This window comes from Colletotrichum gloeosporioides (assembly GCF_011800055.1).
Source record: "Colletotrichum gloeosporioides strain Lc1 chromosome Unknown consensus_17, whole genome shotgun sequence".
NCBI lineage: Eukaryota > Fungi > Ascomycota > Sordariomycetes > Glomerellales > Glomerellaceae > Colletotrichum > Colletotrichum gloeosporioides.
This window is the reverse complement of record NW_025544662.1, coordinates 72,976-89,102: the sequence shown is the minus strand read 5'-3', so window position 1 is coordinate 89,102 and position 16,127 is coordinate 72,976. Positions and strand designations below refer to the sequence as shown.

The following is a 16,127-nucleotide window of genomic DNA, read 5'->3' as shown; positions in this document are numbered from 1 at the left end:
TCGGTCTTTTGGGGGTATTGTCTGTTGGTGATCGACAGGCTGGAGGACGAGATTGGGAGCGGTTTGGTGGGAGATCGGGATGCAGAGATATATAACAAAGTAATACCGGTGGCCGGAGATCTTTTCTTAGATCAAGTGGATTGGATGCACGCAGTAGGCAGGTGAAAAAATGAATAGGTGATGCGGCGGGCCGAAGAACGTCGTGGTGGTATGGGGCAATCTCGCAGAGACGAATTTAGGTACGGCGCTTAAAATCGTGCAGGTCGAATGGGGAACGGTCTTGGGCCGAGACAGGACTAATGCCGGTCAAGCGAAGACGAGAAAAGCAACTCGATGAATAATGGATTTGAGTGAAGAGAAGAGCGGGTTGACAGAGAAGGAGAAAGGGAGAGAGGAAACAAGGAAACTTATGAGTTGATTGAGTTTGATGCGATGAGACTGGTCTGGAGCTGGAACGACGGAAGACGGGACGGAAGCAAGTAGACTTTATATTGAAGAAGTGTTCGAGGTCTGTTGAACTGGGAGCTGGGATGATGGGCTGGCCGCACCAGCACCATCCACACCCGAACGAGGCGCACTTAGTTCGGGTCTGACAAGGCAGGCTTCCTTCTCAGAATGCAAGGCGGTGCAGGGGGTCTCTTGGAGGCAGGCCGCGATGGCATCCGGAAGGGGTTCATGGGGGGCACGCTCTGGGCAGAGAGAGGTACGGAAGGAGAAGGAGAATTGAGGCAATTGGGAACACGGAGTCATTCTTGGCCCACCTCCATGTTCTTCTCATGTGTCCCTGGAGAGGATGGATAGGTAGGATGGGATGCGAGGTCATGCAAGCATCTCGTCCGTGCCCATGGAGAGTTTCTTTCTCGAGGGCAGAAAGAACGCCCGTCGACCCATGTCGGGTATGGGTAGCTCGTGGCAGTGGGTGGAGATTGAGGTCAAAGAAGGTTGCCGAGTGCCATGTTCAAGCCTTCCCCTTTGCTCTCCCAACGAGGTATTCCTGGAGAGAGATGAGACGAAGGGGGTTCGAGTGTGCAGTGCAAGTGGAAGGTGGAAGGTGAGAGCAAACGGGCAACCGTAAAATCAAAGGTACGTACCTCTTAGACTACCTAGTGTACCGGGGGAGGAAGGCGGTGGCCCCACACCACCACGATGGACCCTTCCCCTTCCTTGCGACGCTCTGCGGGGATGCCTGGCGCAATGCGCGTCTAGTCGGAAGGCAGCCACCAACCACGCCGTCAACCAAGACGGCAGCCGTCGCCTGTCTGTAGGGTTGCCAGTGGCTGGGAGGGGCCCGTTTGCCGGCCTTTGCAGCCAGTTGCATTCAGTTGGCAGAAACCGTTTCTTCGTCGAATGTATCGTTCCTTCCAGCAACTTGCACCACAACGCAGTCAGCCTGTTGGGACCTCTGATGAATACATCGACCTCGACTTCGACCGACCTCGTGGCTCAGAAACATGGCTAGCATCTTACCCGTCTGACTGCATTCATCCTCAAAACATGGCGTTGGGAAAACGCTGTCAATCAATCCTTCAAACAGCCACGCGAGCCACCGTCCCAACACGCCGTTCTTTGGGGTTGCCTAATCTCCCGATTCCAAACGCTGACACCTCGACCAGGGCGATGAGCCCCCTTCCTCGATAAAGAAACAAATTATGACGGAACATGTCAGCAGCGATGGCTGCAAGCTTTTGCATCCGCTGTGCGCCTACGGATACCTACTACCTACGAGTCGATGACAATGAATCTGGGTTTTCGCTTGGAATGTCTTGGGTTTGTGGGAAAGCGCGCGGATCTCTGAAGCCAAGAGGCTTGGCCATCTTGGCTTTTGAATACACCATCCAACGTCCGCTTGTCAGACAACCTCGCCGTCTGAGATAGCCGACATGGTGCCAACTCTGTCTCTCCTCGTCGTCGTCGTCGGTGCCACCGTCTCAACAATGTCCTGTCAAAAGTCGACCCTGGCTGGAAACCTGTCGCGACCCCTCACGGACTGGAAAACGCCACTCCTCCGCGGACGTCAAAGTACCTTCCTCATTTCCCATCTGCAGCCCGTCCAATGTGGCGCTCGCTTGTGCCATGGCCTTCCTCCAGAATGTCACCTCGCCATACCGTTTCTCTCGATACGGTCAAGTCTCCATCGCGGGTGGGCGCGGCTAACCGGCCACTTCGAACCCCTCACAGTCTCCATCCTTGTGCGCCTCTCGCCCGCTCCCCGCTAATCCGCATTCATACCGCAATGACGGGCTGACGGTGGCCAAGGTCCCCTCAGGATGCACTCAACTGTCGGCTGCCACGCTTCCGCTAAGCACGCTCACAAAATATAGCACGGCTGCTCGTGGGACCGAAGCCGTTGGAGGAGCCCACCATCCCCGCGCTGACTGGCTCAATAAGCGGCATTGCTTCTAAAATTGATGGCCAGCAGGTGCAGTAGGTCGTACACCACCTAGCGTGAGCAGTCACAGTGAGAGAATTACTGAGGGGTTGTTTATTTGGGGAAGCATTGGCAAGACACATGACATGACATTGTTTCCCCAAATACCATCACTGCAAAGACACCACCGCGGAAGTGCCTCTTTCCGGGAGGCTGGCCATGACAATGACAAGATCCAAGCATCTGGGCATCTTCGACGCCCGGAATGTCGCCGACCGGCCGACCGCGCCGTTTTCTTCTTCGCTGCTTACGATCAACGGCACTCCGATAAGCCCGGCTGCCGTTCCGACACCCAACTTTCTCGGCGTCATGTCCCCTGCGTCCAGAACGTTTCGTTTCCTTGCTTAGGCGACGCACTGTTCACCACGGGAACAATGTCTGTTCGCCCGCAACGCTCCACTGATTCTCAGAACCCATCACATCACAACCGCACTTTAATTCAGACGCGACTGGAACCTCTCGTCTCCTGACAACCGACCCCGTATTGAACCTTTTCTGCAAAGAAACAACGATATTCTCTGCCACAACCTCGTTTCTTATCCAGGCCGTCAGCCATCACGATTCAAACATTGCGGACCTGAAACTCGACGCAGTCACGTCACCGTTACCTCGTCTGGAGATCTGCAATACCACACCGTCCCGTCAGTACGGACATTTTTTTCCTTTCCCCAGGATACGAGCCATCTCTTGCCCTGCCACGTTTGAGATTCCGCGGGAGGCAAGGGGATTTCGGTCGCGGCGGCGAGCTTCTCCCGCGCCTTGTCCACAGCCAAAGGAAAATTCGCCGGTAAATTGGCAACGGTTCCTGGTGCACGAGTCGGCAGAATCCTACCTTGGAACCGGCGGCGGGGCGCAATGAGCCCTGTGTCATCTGCTTCACCTCAGAATGGCAAACTTTATATGCGATTCGGCCGGGTGAACCTCGTTCGCGGAGTCTCCGTCGGAAAGTAATAGCCTTTCTGTTCCTGAATCACGGTGTCGCAAGTGTCGTCAGCGCCGCGAGGCTTGGTCGCTATCGCTTCTCGTCGCAGACATCTCAAATCATCGTGAGTGAGGCGCGGTCATCATCGTGGCCATCTACGGCGTTCATGCTTATTCTCGGGATGATCCGTATCCCCCATCACATCTATCTGCCACCGTGCTGTCAGAACCAGCCAGCGGGTCGCGAAGCCGAGAAGAATCCCCGCCAAGAACAAGGACAAGCACCAACAAACCCTCACCATCCTTGCCCGCAATCTAAACCCCCATGAGCCGATCTCAGACCCGCGACATGGGACGACGGAAACCTCGTGTAAATCGCGTCTCAGATACCAACCGCGCCGCCCGCACCTTCACAAACTAGGCAATCGCACTCTTCGAAACCTCGAAAAACTCAATTCATCAACGTGCAGTTTGCGTTGCAATTCACAACACCATTTCCCAAAACATTCCCACCTCTAATCGACCTTAACCGTTCTCCAACAAAGGGGAAGCTTTCGTTTCAAACGGCCACTAACTCCTTAGCCCACGTTTCAGACTGTTAAACGCACTGACCAAGTCTTGTACGATTCTCCCCAATTGCGGTGATCTCTCTCTTACCCCAAAAACGACGCCCAACCAACACGATGTTCTTGTCAGGGGAAAGACCACAATTATGGGGGATCACCTTCCCTGGGGAGCCCGCAAGGTCGTTCGTCCTGACTTTTTGCCGATGTGCGGGTGATCAAACGAGAGATACCCATCCTGACCGTAAGATGACTTGAACAAACTTTACTCCGACCGTCAGAGAGGTGCAATGCGACCTGGCAGTGACATTTTGCAGCCCCTGAGTACACCACGATGCTATTTCAATGGTGGAAATGGACAAACACGGGGTCTTGGGGTTACGGATCCCTTCGAAACGGAATTCCTACTTGCCTAGATGCCAGAAGTCTGGAAACAGTGTGCACTCAGGGGTTATGCACAGCAGCGAGTATCCCAGAATCCGTTTGAAAGATGCGTCCCACATGTCTGCCTCCGTGACAGACCCGATTGTACGGCACTCGGCCTCTGCCAACCGTCCGATCAATGCCAAGTATTCCTTGCTATTCACAGAGGCGTAGTTCGGCGACCACATGGCCACGAGGCGCATTCTTTCATTCTTTTCCGTCTGCCTGGGAGAATGAGGACCAACATGCGGCCTGTTGGCCTGGCCGTCGGCCGTTGGTTGTCGACCACCCCCGGATCCTGCGTCGGGGCATTTTACCGACTTCCAGGTTGGGTTGCTCTGTTGGGACCAGGATATAGATTATGGCGAGCTTGGGCCGTAAGCCAAGTTTGTCTCCAACGTATGCCCTCCTGCGGCGCGGGCAACAGGTGGTGTCGCAAAGACGTGTAGCCTGCTTTCGCAACTGACATCTTTCTTGATTTTTAATGACCAGTTCATGGGATTGGAGAGGTTCGGAAGAGGCCCGAGACACTGCATTTCCACCGACAAGGCAGGCTGCGCAAGTTAGGGGGTTCGGCGCGCCCATCATCCGATTTTGCGAGGTCTACTGCACTGCGAAATGCTGGACTAAGGCAGAGTGTGCTTTAGTCTGTCTGCACATAATCAAAAGAATGCATCTGTTTTTCGGGTGATGGTTGAGTGGTCGCGGCTGTGGTGAGCGCGGACACCCACCGCGTCCGTGGGCCAATCAGCGGGTGCGGGACGCAACCGCCAAGCGCTTATTGCGCATGCCACATGCGGTCTAATAGGAGGATTGGGAGAGTGGCTTGTTTGTCGGTCGGATATTGGGCTTGTGGCTCTGTTGGTAGAGATGTGGTGAGTTTATTTTGAATTAGGGACTTGAGGTAAGGGGAGGGTGGTCAGCCGCGGTTGGTGCGGTGGAGGTGTGGGTGTCGCTTTTGAGGAGGAAGCTGGGCAGAGGGAGGATTGGATGATGGGCTGGTGGTGGTGAGGGCGGATGTTCCTTCGACCTGAAAGAGGATGGGGGAGATGTTGGGTGATGGCGGTGACCGCGCTTGTGAGGTCGGAGGGTGCGGTGTGTTGGTACTAAAGACGCCATATTGGGTTATATTCTTGTAGCCGTCTCTGTGGTACATTCTGATTTGCTTCTGAGGCTTTTCAAGATTGAAATTCTTTTTTTTTTTTTTTGGTCAATTTCTTATTCGCTTCTGCTCCTGTACTCTCTGTAGTTTCTCTTGTATTTCCCGTCCTTCTACAGATTTCGGTGGTCCCAGACGAAGCTGCTGTGGTGCGGACCATTCCCCTATCTCTAAGCACTCCCTACAAATCCCGTACTACCACGTTTGAGCACATTTAAACCAAGCTCATAAAGTAGTGGCCCATAGCATTCAGAGGCGGTCAAGCCATCGTCATTTGCGATCTCAATATCAGCTCCCACTATCAAAAGAGATTCGGCTGTCCGGTAGTGACCATTTTTGCATGCCAGATGCAATGGAGTGTCGCCTCGGTCTCCTCTGCAGTTGAAATCGGCCCCTTCAACTATCAAAATTTGAGCCCCGTAGTAATTGCCAGTCATCGCAGCTACATGCAGAGGCGTATTTCCGCAGGGATCAAGTGCATCAACATCCACTTTACCAAGGTGAAACAAGTCCATGAGATTGCAGATAAGACCCTTTTTCTGAGCGCTCACGTGAAGGCCAGTGAGACCTTGGGCATTTCGAAGTCCAGGTTCGATCTGCAATCGGTCAAAAAGGTATAGGGGATGTGATGTATCCCATGACATCTTTTTCCACCTGCCGTACGCACCGGTCTCAAGCTGGCAACTGTCCGTCTTCAACATCTCCGCAATCTCATAAGGGATACGTCTCTCAAGCGCAACTAGTGAACACAGAAGAGATCCCATTTCAGCATCGTCGTGATTGAGAGACTGGACATACTCCGCAATCCAAGACGGCCCCTCGCAACAGATAATGCCAAGCATGATGGGTGTCTGATCATAAGAGTTCAATACGGTTGTTGAGACATTGAACTGAAGGAGGGTCTCAATGACTTCTTCGTTGTTGATCATGAATGCCACATGAAGAGGTGTATTGCCTTGCTGATCCTGAAGGTCCATGTTGTACCCATTTTGGTGAAGGTATGATAGACACACAGTTGAACCGCCGACTGCTGCGAAATGGGGAAGAGCCAAATTTCCTCCACGACGACCGCCAATGATGAAGTCTTCAACAATCCGATAGAAACCGCTTTCAGGTTCTGGATCGGGATTCTTTTTAAGTCTTTCCAAAGCAAAAACTAGGAGCCGCTGGTGATCAAGGATACACGCAAGTCTTGAGAGTGTAAAGACTTTGTCGGGCAACCATGGGAGAGATGGGAGCTTGTATACCTTTTCCCATTTACTGTTGTACTTGTTGATGGTCTCGGAGCATTGGATCCGCGGGGTTCCAAACCTACCTTTCCCGAAAGACTCCTTGACTGTAATCTGAACTCCGAGTTTCATGTACTTTTCGACGAACTTTTCACCAACATCTTGGATACTTTTGGTGCCGGGGAGCAACACCTGACATTCTTTGAAGTGATGGCCCCAAGAACGTGCTGCATAAGTCCCAAAGCTCGACCGAACAGCTGTTTCGGTGTGTCCAGAGTGATCTTGATCATGTGGAATGTTGTCGCGGATATGCACGTCGAGAGATAGAACCGAGATACAACTCTCCGCCATATAACGATGTACCATGTGTTTTGTCATTGATCCTTGCCATCCGCCGAAGCAAGACTGATCCAATAGAAATTCCCTGGCCGTTTGATGAATCAGGTACGCCTTCCTATCATGGAAGGTGACAAAAGAGCCACAGTTCCATTGAATCCAGTCCTTGAACTCTCTTTCCGCCAATAAATCAGAAATTTTCAGTTGGTCAAGTTCGAACGCACTTTTCCAGGCACTGACAGCGATACTGAGCTCTTGGACGAAAAGAGGCTCCTCTGCTGCCAGTATCAGACCCAGTAGCACGCGAACATTCGCTTTTTCGGAAGATTCCATATTTTGGAAGAGTTTCTCGTAGGCCTGGTTGACTGTTTCGGGAAGGCTCTGACAGAACTCTGCCCATGCTTTGCGAGAAGAACATCGGGTTCGTTGAATGCAGTCGAACATCAAATGCATCCATAGATACGTCCTTTGCTTCGACCCCGTTTTGGAAAGTGCTTGACGTATTATTTCCAGCGTCTTTGTTTCGAGCCCGCGCATTTTGTTCCCTAGCTCATTCAGTCGATGCTCCATAACGATGCTGATCTCGCTCTGGATTTGACGCTTTTCATCGTCGTCATCACCGTCCAAATGAACCTTGTTCCGAGACAAATCATTGAACATATCAACGATTTGGGGATACCCTCGAGTCGTAACGATAAACCTGGCTCTTGGCTTTGTGTTGCTGGCAGCAACGGAGCGTTTCAAATATAGTAAAAGTTCTTCCCTCTGACCGGCGTCACTTTCATCGAGTGCGTCCAGGATACAAATGGTTTGGCCTTTGTTATGTTCACTGAGTAGACTTTCAAACACCTCCCATATCTTCCTGGGACTCTTTATCCAAGTGGCTCGGGTCTCCTGGGGCGTCCAGCGTAAACTTTCCATGCAAACATCCACCAAAGCTGGATTTGATTTGAGATTTGATTCGAGAAAACAGTGGAGAAGCGCCCTAGCAACTTCCAAAACGCCTTGGTCTTTGTTTTTGCCATCTTTGAAGAAGAAATAGCAGAGAGTGGCGTTAGGTGCTTCCTGATGGAGTAATTCTTCAATAAGATACTTGGCGAGAACGGATTTGCCACAGCCAGCGCCGGCCGTGACTAGTAGTATTCCTTCACTGCTGCTCAACCAGTTTCTGAATTCCGGATGTTCGGAAAACCATTGGCAAGTTCCTTTAAGCCGGGAGCGAGTAGCCCTGAGTAAGGCTTCATAGTCCGTTCCTTTGAGGTTATGGAGATAGTTCACCCTGACCTGTTCGATTGGAATTGGAGGTTGCTTTGCTTTCCCAGATAATTACTTAGCTACATGCAATCAACCTTCTGTACGATGGATCTTACCTCCGTAGTGGACGTTGTCGATGCGACTGCCTGCAAAGTCTCCTGGAAGGTTTCCATAATTGAAGATGTTGTCGTTGCCTTTCACATTTGTCTGTGTTCCTGTTGCCCCCGCGCCAACTTTCTGGGTTGGTTGAAACCCCATATCAAATTCAGAATCATCCAAAGACGGCTCAACCTCCTCGAGATCCTGAATGGCGCTTGCGGCATCGCCTTTCAAGGTATTGCTCGTTCCTATGATTTCGATCGTAGACAGCCGCTGTAGGCTTTTCCAGAGATCCTCCATCAAACTCTCGACCCGGTTGGCTTTGCTCCCCTTCAGCAGAGCTCTGTAAATGTCATTGAACTTGTCTTTCCAAACGCATGCGGACTCTTCGAATTTATTGCACTTCTCCTCAAGATCGTGAAAGACCTTTGCCAAGGCTTCTGCTTTCGCCCGGCATTCTTCCACGGTCAGACTCAACAAGTCAGCTTGTGCCTTGTCGATTTCAGAGGCTCCCCGACTTTTGGACTGATCGTAAATCTGGCCGAGAAGTCTCTTGACTCTATTAAGCTGCTGCCCGACTGTGTCGAAGGCCTCTGGAAGACCTCGTATCTTTTTGATGCCTTTGTATGACTTGGATGTGGCTTCGACGATGGTAATGACCGAGGAAAGAACCCCGAAGACCTCCATACTCAACGTTGCTGCTCTCAAAAACCGAGAGCGGAGGTCTAAGGACGAAAACAGTCCCGGAAGTGTGTGGTGTAGTCTGCAGAAGTAGTTACTCAGTAAGATTGCGGGGGTTGTGGGCAATGCTTTAAATAGGGCGTCTAGCTGCCTGACAGAGCCGGCTGAGACCAGAATGCAAGCCGAAGCTGATTTGCATTAGCTTCACACCCTCTTTATGTACCAGGTCGCATGCCTCCAATCAATGGTGTGCGCCATCCATTTGTCGGTCCAGCCAGTCTAGGAATAACGAATTGGATTAAATGAGCCCTCCTAGCGGCATGTAATGGCACTCTAGGTCTCAGGCTGGCAAGGGATGAGTTACTCTGGACTTGCTCCAGCTCAGATAAATCTCAGCCAAGCTGACGTGGTCCGCGCGCGTGCAATTCGTCAGGCCCAAGTACAGCGAGTGCTTCTGTGAAAGGAATGAATGAGGCGGTAAGCGAAGACAAGATCGAGAAAATCAGCAATGATGTAGTGAACCGCGGCAGATGACGATCAGGTTTCCATACAACGAATCAGGCTGGAGTTGTGTACGACACAATCCTTATAAGTTTGTAAGCGTGGTAGTACCTCGTTAAGAGACTGTCTCTATTTAGTACTTGCTTTGTTTGTGTAGAGAAATGTTCCTTTCTCTTAGAAATAACGAAGCGATTCAGGTACAGGGGGTTACAAACAAACAAGGGTCGTAGTTATTGTATACCTACCTCTCAAGCGCCTTGCATGGCTATGCGCGCAGTCGTTCATAAATGAGGTTTGGCAGCCTTGGCGTTAGCTTTCTTTCGTTGCTCTTCGGGCAACGCCTTTCTTTGTTAATTCTTCCCTTCCATGCCCCCCCCTCTCTCGCCTCGCGTTTTCACCTAAGGATGATGTATTTGCATCTATAGGATAATTAAGGTTTCTGAGATAACAATTGACAACAATTCTCTAAACAGCTCCAATCTGTACACATGATATTGATGCACTATTACTATGGCCCATTTATCATAGCTACATGAAACGTTCAACGAGATTTGACTTGGTGGTTCAAGACGATGTGGAGCTCGACTCGACATCGAAGATTTGCGGCGGACATAGCTCAGTTGGGAGAGCGTCAGACTGAAGCGGGTCTCTTGATCTGAAAAACTTCATTCAATCAATCTGAAGGTCGTGTGTTCAATCCACACTGGCCGCATTTTTCAATTTTTACTCTTCACGGTCGCGAAATCGAGCAACACTTTATTTTATATTATTCATTAGCTAGTGTGGCAAGCAACTAGGTTCGCTTCATTGGAGGGCGCATGGTGAAGGAGTCGAGAAGAAGACCGTTCGTTGTACATGAAATAGCGTAACAGTGTATGTTGGTGGCCGGAAAACTTTTGGTCGGAACTTATTATCTATACGCGCTGACTCGCTCCGCCTAGTTTTAGAACATGGCCACATAAGTCAAGCAACCAACCTAAAAATTTGGATATGTATATGTCTTACTTATCACAGACAGCTTTTGTGGTGGACGTGGTTTGCGAGCTGAAGTCGTCGGCAATAGAAACTTTAGGGGCCGGGGCAGCTCCGGGAAGTCAATTGACAGCCCGAGTGCGCCGTATTTCCGCCCCACGCCGCCCGGGCCAGCAAACACGTCAGAGCACAAGCCCCAACGCGCCTCCTTACGATCATCGCCAGCGACTCATCTACCTTCCTGAACACCCCCCCTCGCCCAGAACCAATACTCGCTCACAATGTCGCGAAGACCGGCGAAAGGAGACTACATTGAGACCGTAAGCGTCTAGCTCTATGTTTGTGACCAATCGCCGGAAACTGACCGCCGATCGCAGGACACGGGCAACAAAGTCGCCCGCAAGGCGACGCTCGTCGGCACCCAAAACATCATGCTCGGCGGTAAGACCGTCATCCAGCCCGAAGTCATGATCCGCGGCGACCTCGCAAGATCGATACAACCCTCCGGTGGTGCTCCTGGGAACAATACTGCCGTCGCGATTGGCCGATACTGCTTCCTCTCGAGAGGGGCTGTCCTCCGGCCACCGGGGCGGATGTACAAGGGGTGAGCAGCTTCCCTCCTACTCTGGGCCCCAATTGAAGAACCTTTGACTGATTTTCTGATTTGTTCAGTGCCTTCACCTACATGCCCCTCCGGATAGGCGACCACGTCTTCGTCGGCCAACACACGGTCATTCAAGCCGCTTCCATCGGAACTCACGTGCACATCGGTCGCGACTGCGTCATTGGCGAGTTCGCTATCGTCAAGGACTACGTTCGCATCCTCGAGGGTACCGTCGTACCGCCCAATATGGTCATACCCAGCTTCAGCGTCGTGGCGGGGCAGCCTGCGCGAGTGGTGGGGGAGGTGCCGGAAGGCGGACATGAGGAGTTTGAGCTGCGCGAGCTCTACAAGACGGTTGGAAACAACCCTCAGCCCCTGCCGATGTGATTACTCCGTGCTAATGGAGGGGCAACTATCTGGACATTGGCAAAGAGGTGGATGCGGACAGAAGCAGGCCCGTGTGACCATGTGGACACGACCGACCAACCTCGACCTTGAAGCTTTCCCTGGGCGGGTGCATTCTCGTCCGGCATCTCGAAGAGCAGTGGCGGGAAGTTGTTGCCAGTGAGGCATATGAAACGGCGTTTGGCGAATTTACTGGGCATAGAGCCCTTGAGATACCCAATTTCGAGCAGTAGCTCAATATCATCACATCTGTCTTGTACGGAGTTTGAAACGTCAATGTGTCGAGAGTATGCAAAACATCAAGATTCGGTCTTTAATCTTCAACATCGCGTTTCTAGAGCTGCTAGGAACCCAGCAACAAAACTCCACAAGCCGTTTCTTGCCCAGGTCTGCTGTCACTTATGTACATACAGCAAATACCGCCATGGACAAATCTGCCTCGACCCGCTACACGCCACTCCTCTACGCCGCCTAATGCTCAAAACACTCATATCCCTCAGGGCTCACCAGGCCAAATCGAGTCAGCAAGCTTCCTCACCAAGTCCAACTTCTTCACCATATCCTGGTGTGTAATCGAGTTGCCGAGGTGGTGGCTGGCGAACCCACACTGCGGACTCACGCCAATCCTCTTCAACGCCTGCTCGCGGGTCTGGCCAGCCCCCTGCGCCACAAAGTCAGCCGCCTGGAACACCCGCTCCCGCATCTTGTTGAGGTCCTCGAGCTCGGGGAACTTGGACGTGATGACGCCCAGAATGACGTTCTTGTGCGCGGGCAGCTCCTTCAGGGGCTCGAAGCCGCCGGCGCGGTCGGTGTCATACTCGAGGAAGTACGTGTCGGCGTTGATCTCCTTGAAGAGGCGGGAAGCGATGCGGTCGTAGCCGCCTTCGGAGAAGTGGCGGGAGTATGCAAAGTTGCCGCGGCAGAGGTGGATGCCGAGGTGCATGTCCGCCGGGCGGGAGCTGATGCTGTCATTGTAGAGCTTGATGTAGGATTGCAGCAGGGCGTCGGAGTCTTCGCCTGCGTCCTTGAATCCTTGGAGCATCTTCTCTGAGCAGAAGTCTGGATGGTTGTTAGTTTGTCGGCCTCGTGAAACAAACAGAGGGGTGGGAACTTACACGCCAGGTTGGGGTCGTCAATGGTGACATTACGGACGCCGTGGTCGTATAAAACCTCCAGCTCCGTACGGTACGCCTTGGCGACATCGGCGAAATACTCCTCGTCGTTGGCATAGACATCCTTGGGGTATGCATGACCCTTCTTGTATCTCAGGTGGTACCACTCAGGAGCGGGCAGGGTGAGCTTCGCGTCCTTGACCTTCTCAGGAGGAATGAGAGTCTTGAGGTACTCCCACTCTCTGAGATAAGTGCTGCCCTTGTGTTTGATCTTGCCAGTGCACAGGATGGACTCTCCCGGCTTGTGGTCGCTCTCGACTAGGAGACATTGTTAATCACAGAGTCTTTTCTCACATAAGAACCCGATGACTTACTGAAAGCCGCAATGTCTGGCACATACATGCGGAAGATATCCCAGCTAGGAGCAGGAACTTCTTCGAAACCTTCTAGGCCAGGGAAGAAGTTGCCCCAAAACTGATGACGTCGGTACTCGCCGTCATTGATGGCATGAAAGCCTAGGTCAAGCTGCGTTTTGACAATCTCACGAACACCCTCCTCCTCTAGACGGTTCAGCTCCTCATCCGCAGCAATCTCAACAGCCTTCTTCTCATCCAAAGCAATGCGCTTGTCCGTGAGAGCTTTGGGTCGCAACAGCGAGCCCATGTGCTCCGCGCGGAAGGGTGGTCTCTGGTGGTTCTTGGCAGCCATGATGGACTTCTCGACAGCTGAACTTAGGAATTGCATCCTCCAAAAGGGAAACCCGAGCAGTTCGGGAGCTTGGGACTTGATTTAAATAGAATTGAACTTGGGGCTACCTTGTTTCCGAGCGGAATGGCACCCTTCGGCAATACGAAATCTAAACAAGCCCAAGAAAGCTATCTCATATGGATGGGACCATTTGACCGGGGATTTTAGAAGCATGCGGGCAAAACCCGCCATACCTCCCGCCCTTCAGCCGCCACCCCTCGTCTCAACGATGTCATGCCGTTCCATCTTCACCACACATTCCCAAGCTTCGCGCCCACCTTAACCCCCGCTTTCCCCGCCCTTTGTCATAGCTGACGAGGGGGCCAGTGCTCTTGGAGACGGCAAATGGCAAAGTCCGGTAGCGGCCGCTTAATCACGATCCTGTCGTCGTCAATATGGGCAATTCTTGCCTAGCGGTCTGTTGGTGTTGCTGGCAAGGGTTGGAGTTTAAGATGTTTCTTTTCGGAAGGGAGCACTGCATGCGCCGCAGCGGCACCGAGGTGGAGAATGATGCAGTTACTGCTTGTGGAATAAGCAAGTACTGCACGAGGGTTGCGTCGGCTGAAGGAAGCCAAGATTGTGTAATTGCTGACTGAATTTGACCGTTCGATCAATTTTGGGACTTTGGTTTTATCCCAGCCAAGAGATGGTTGTTTACGGCAACTTACAAGTTGAAGCTTCATGAGCTGTCAAGAAGCAGAGACGAAGGCCGGAAGTGAGCTCCGGAGCTCTTATCGTTATCGGCCTTATCGGGAAGCTACAGTGGGGGCCTGTGGCGATTAGGGGTTCCTGTGGTTGGACCGAAACCCCGCGATGACATGCCGCATTTTCCCAGTCTTCCTCCTCTGAGCATTGTCGACTCGAAGTCCCGAGAGAAGCGCGTCGGCTTGCAAAGAGCTTCAATTATCTCAACAGAATATCTGATTCATCTCAAATCAGTTGACCAGTCTAATCCGAACCGTTGTTTGAACCGCCTCAATCGCTCCGTCTGATCTTGAAACTCGCCCCAGCCGAAACCTTCCCGTGAAACAGAGTTCCGCGATCTGCATTGCAGAACCTCAACCACGCAACTTCATCAAATTGTACTCAGCTTGCATCTAATCACATCTCGGCAGAAATCACCAGCGAAATAGTAGCCGACCATGGCCGTCACTATCGACGATCTCCCGAACGAGATCTTGGCCCAAATCTTCACCTACCTCGATCGCCCTGCGCCCTCAGATTCGAAGCTCCACGACCAGCCAAGCTCGCTGATGCTCCAAAACCCCTTTTTCGATAGGGATCTCAAGAACGTGTCCGTCATTACCAAGCTGTGGAGGGCTGCTGTGCTACCTCTGCTCTTTCGCCATGTCGTCTGGACAATCGACCGCTTCGAACTGCCGCTCATAGAAGAGACGCGCGACCCGGCCGCGACAATCGATTTCCTCCGCTTCCTTCGAGACAACAACCTGACGAACTATGTCACCACCGTGACCATGTTCGTCGAGGATGCGTTAGGCGGTGTCGCAACATCGCATCTCGCCAGCAGCGTCGAGCTCATGGAGACTGGTCACGCGAACAAGGCGTCGTATAGCGAGGATTACAACTGGTTGTGGAGGACGCTGTTCGAGCACGTAGATCCTGTACGGCTGAGCATAATCGCGTCGCCACGAGTTCTGGCGCAATTGCTCTCGCGCATGCTCTTCTTGGGGGATGCTTGGAACTTTGACATGCCGCAGCATATCCTGTCTCTTTCGCGGAAGAGCAAGAAGGTGGTCACGAGCAAGTACAAGTCAAAAGCGACTGCGTCCTCCTCGAAGAACGCACCGTCCCCCGAGAACCCGCACCAAAAACGAGTCCCATGCGACTTGTTCACCATCCGTCCTTGGCAAAGTCTGCTTCTCAACGAGGGCTCCTCGACACGAGTCTACAAGACGTACGAATACTATCTCAAGCGCCCACCTTCAATGCTTGGTGCTCTTCTTGGGGCGGAGGAGTTTCCGAACGATGAGCCCTTGATCGCACCATCCATCCGTGACTTCTCCTACGTTGGCATCTTTCCCCTATCCAGTCACTTCAACACCCTCGTCCAACACGTCCCCCGCCTCGACCGACTCTTTGTCCAGCTCGTACCTAGAAACGACATCCTTCAAGACGCCGACGAGATGCGCAACATCGACATCGCCGACCTTTGGATGGAGCGGAACACATCATACTCCATGCTCTTCCGGGAGCTCTTCGACCCCGACCCAGATAGTCCCTGGCTCGAGCTCAAGACGTTCGAGAGCGGCGACGCGGCGGACCGGGAAGCGTGGGAGATGGCCGTGCAGTTCGTCCAGTTCAGCGGCGTGCAGGGATGGAAGGTCGAAAGCGAAGGCGTCTTCGTTCGGGAGGGGAACGAGAGCGGGCCGATCCTCGGGATGTCTCAGTCAGTGGCGCCGGAATCATAACGATTTTAATCTCAGGTGCTAATTTATGTTCAAAAAGACTGCCGGGTCAGCTTAGACGGTGGGCTTTCAATGGAGTTGCTACACTGCCGGTATCCAGCGCGATGCTTTACATGGGAAACGGCGGGCCGTAGGTATGTTTAATACAGTACGTCACGTTGCAGGGTCCCATTCGCAGGCATGACCACGTTTGTAACTGCGTGGGTAGCGTACCCGATTGTGTAAGAAATATTTTAACGAACAGCGAATGTGATTCTTTCAACGACA

The 16,127-nt window shown here is 52.4% G+C and overlaps 4 protein-coding genes across 4 annotated transcripts; 2 read left to right on the top strand and 2 right to left on the bottom strand.

Moving 5' to 3' along the window:
- Positions 1-5,664: 5,664 nt before the first annotated feature.
- Positions 5,665-9,099, bottom strand: GCG54_00010905 (uncharacterized protein; the record flags this gene model as incomplete). The annotated part of the gene is made up of 2 exons (XM_045410817.1): positions 5,665-8,312; positions 8,430-9,099. The coding sequence occupies 2 exons, from the start codon at positions 9,097-9,099 to the stop codon at positions 5,665-5,667; spliced, it is 3,318 nt and encodes a 1,105-aa protein (XP_045267875.1).
- Positions 9,100-10,847: 1,748 nt separating this feature from the next.
- Positions 10,848-11,557, top strand: GCG54_00010904 (Dynactin subunit 5; the record flags this gene model as incomplete). The annotated part of the gene is made up of 3 exons (XM_045410816.1): positions 10,848-10,886; positions 10,944-11,170; positions 11,239-11,557. The coding sequence occupies 3 exons, from the start codon at positions 10,848-10,850 to the stop codon at positions 11,555-11,557; spliced, it is 585 nt and encodes a 194-aa protein (XP_045267874.1).
- Positions 11,558-12,071: 514 nt separating this feature from the next.
- On the bottom strand, positions 12,072-13,470 carry GCG54_00010903 (uncharacterized protein; the record flags this gene model as incomplete). Its single annotated transcript, XM_045410815.1, has 3 exons — positions 12,072-12,634; positions 12,691-13,005; positions 13,062-13,470. Coding segments are annotated over 3 exons (1,287 nt in total), but the record flags the coding sequence as incomplete, so codon positions are not given.
- Positions 13,471-14,576: 1,106 nt separating this feature from the next.
- Positions 14,577-16,085, top strand: GCG54_00010902 (uncharacterized protein; the record flags this gene model as incomplete). The annotated part of the gene is made up of 3 exons (XM_045410814.1): positions 14,577-15,841; positions 15,901-15,990; positions 16,025-16,085. The coding sequence occupies 3 exons, from the start codon at positions 14,577-14,579 to the stop codon at positions 16,083-16,085; spliced, it is 1,416 nt and encodes a 471-aa protein (XP_045267872.1).
- Positions 16,086-16,127: the final 42 nt, after the last annotated feature.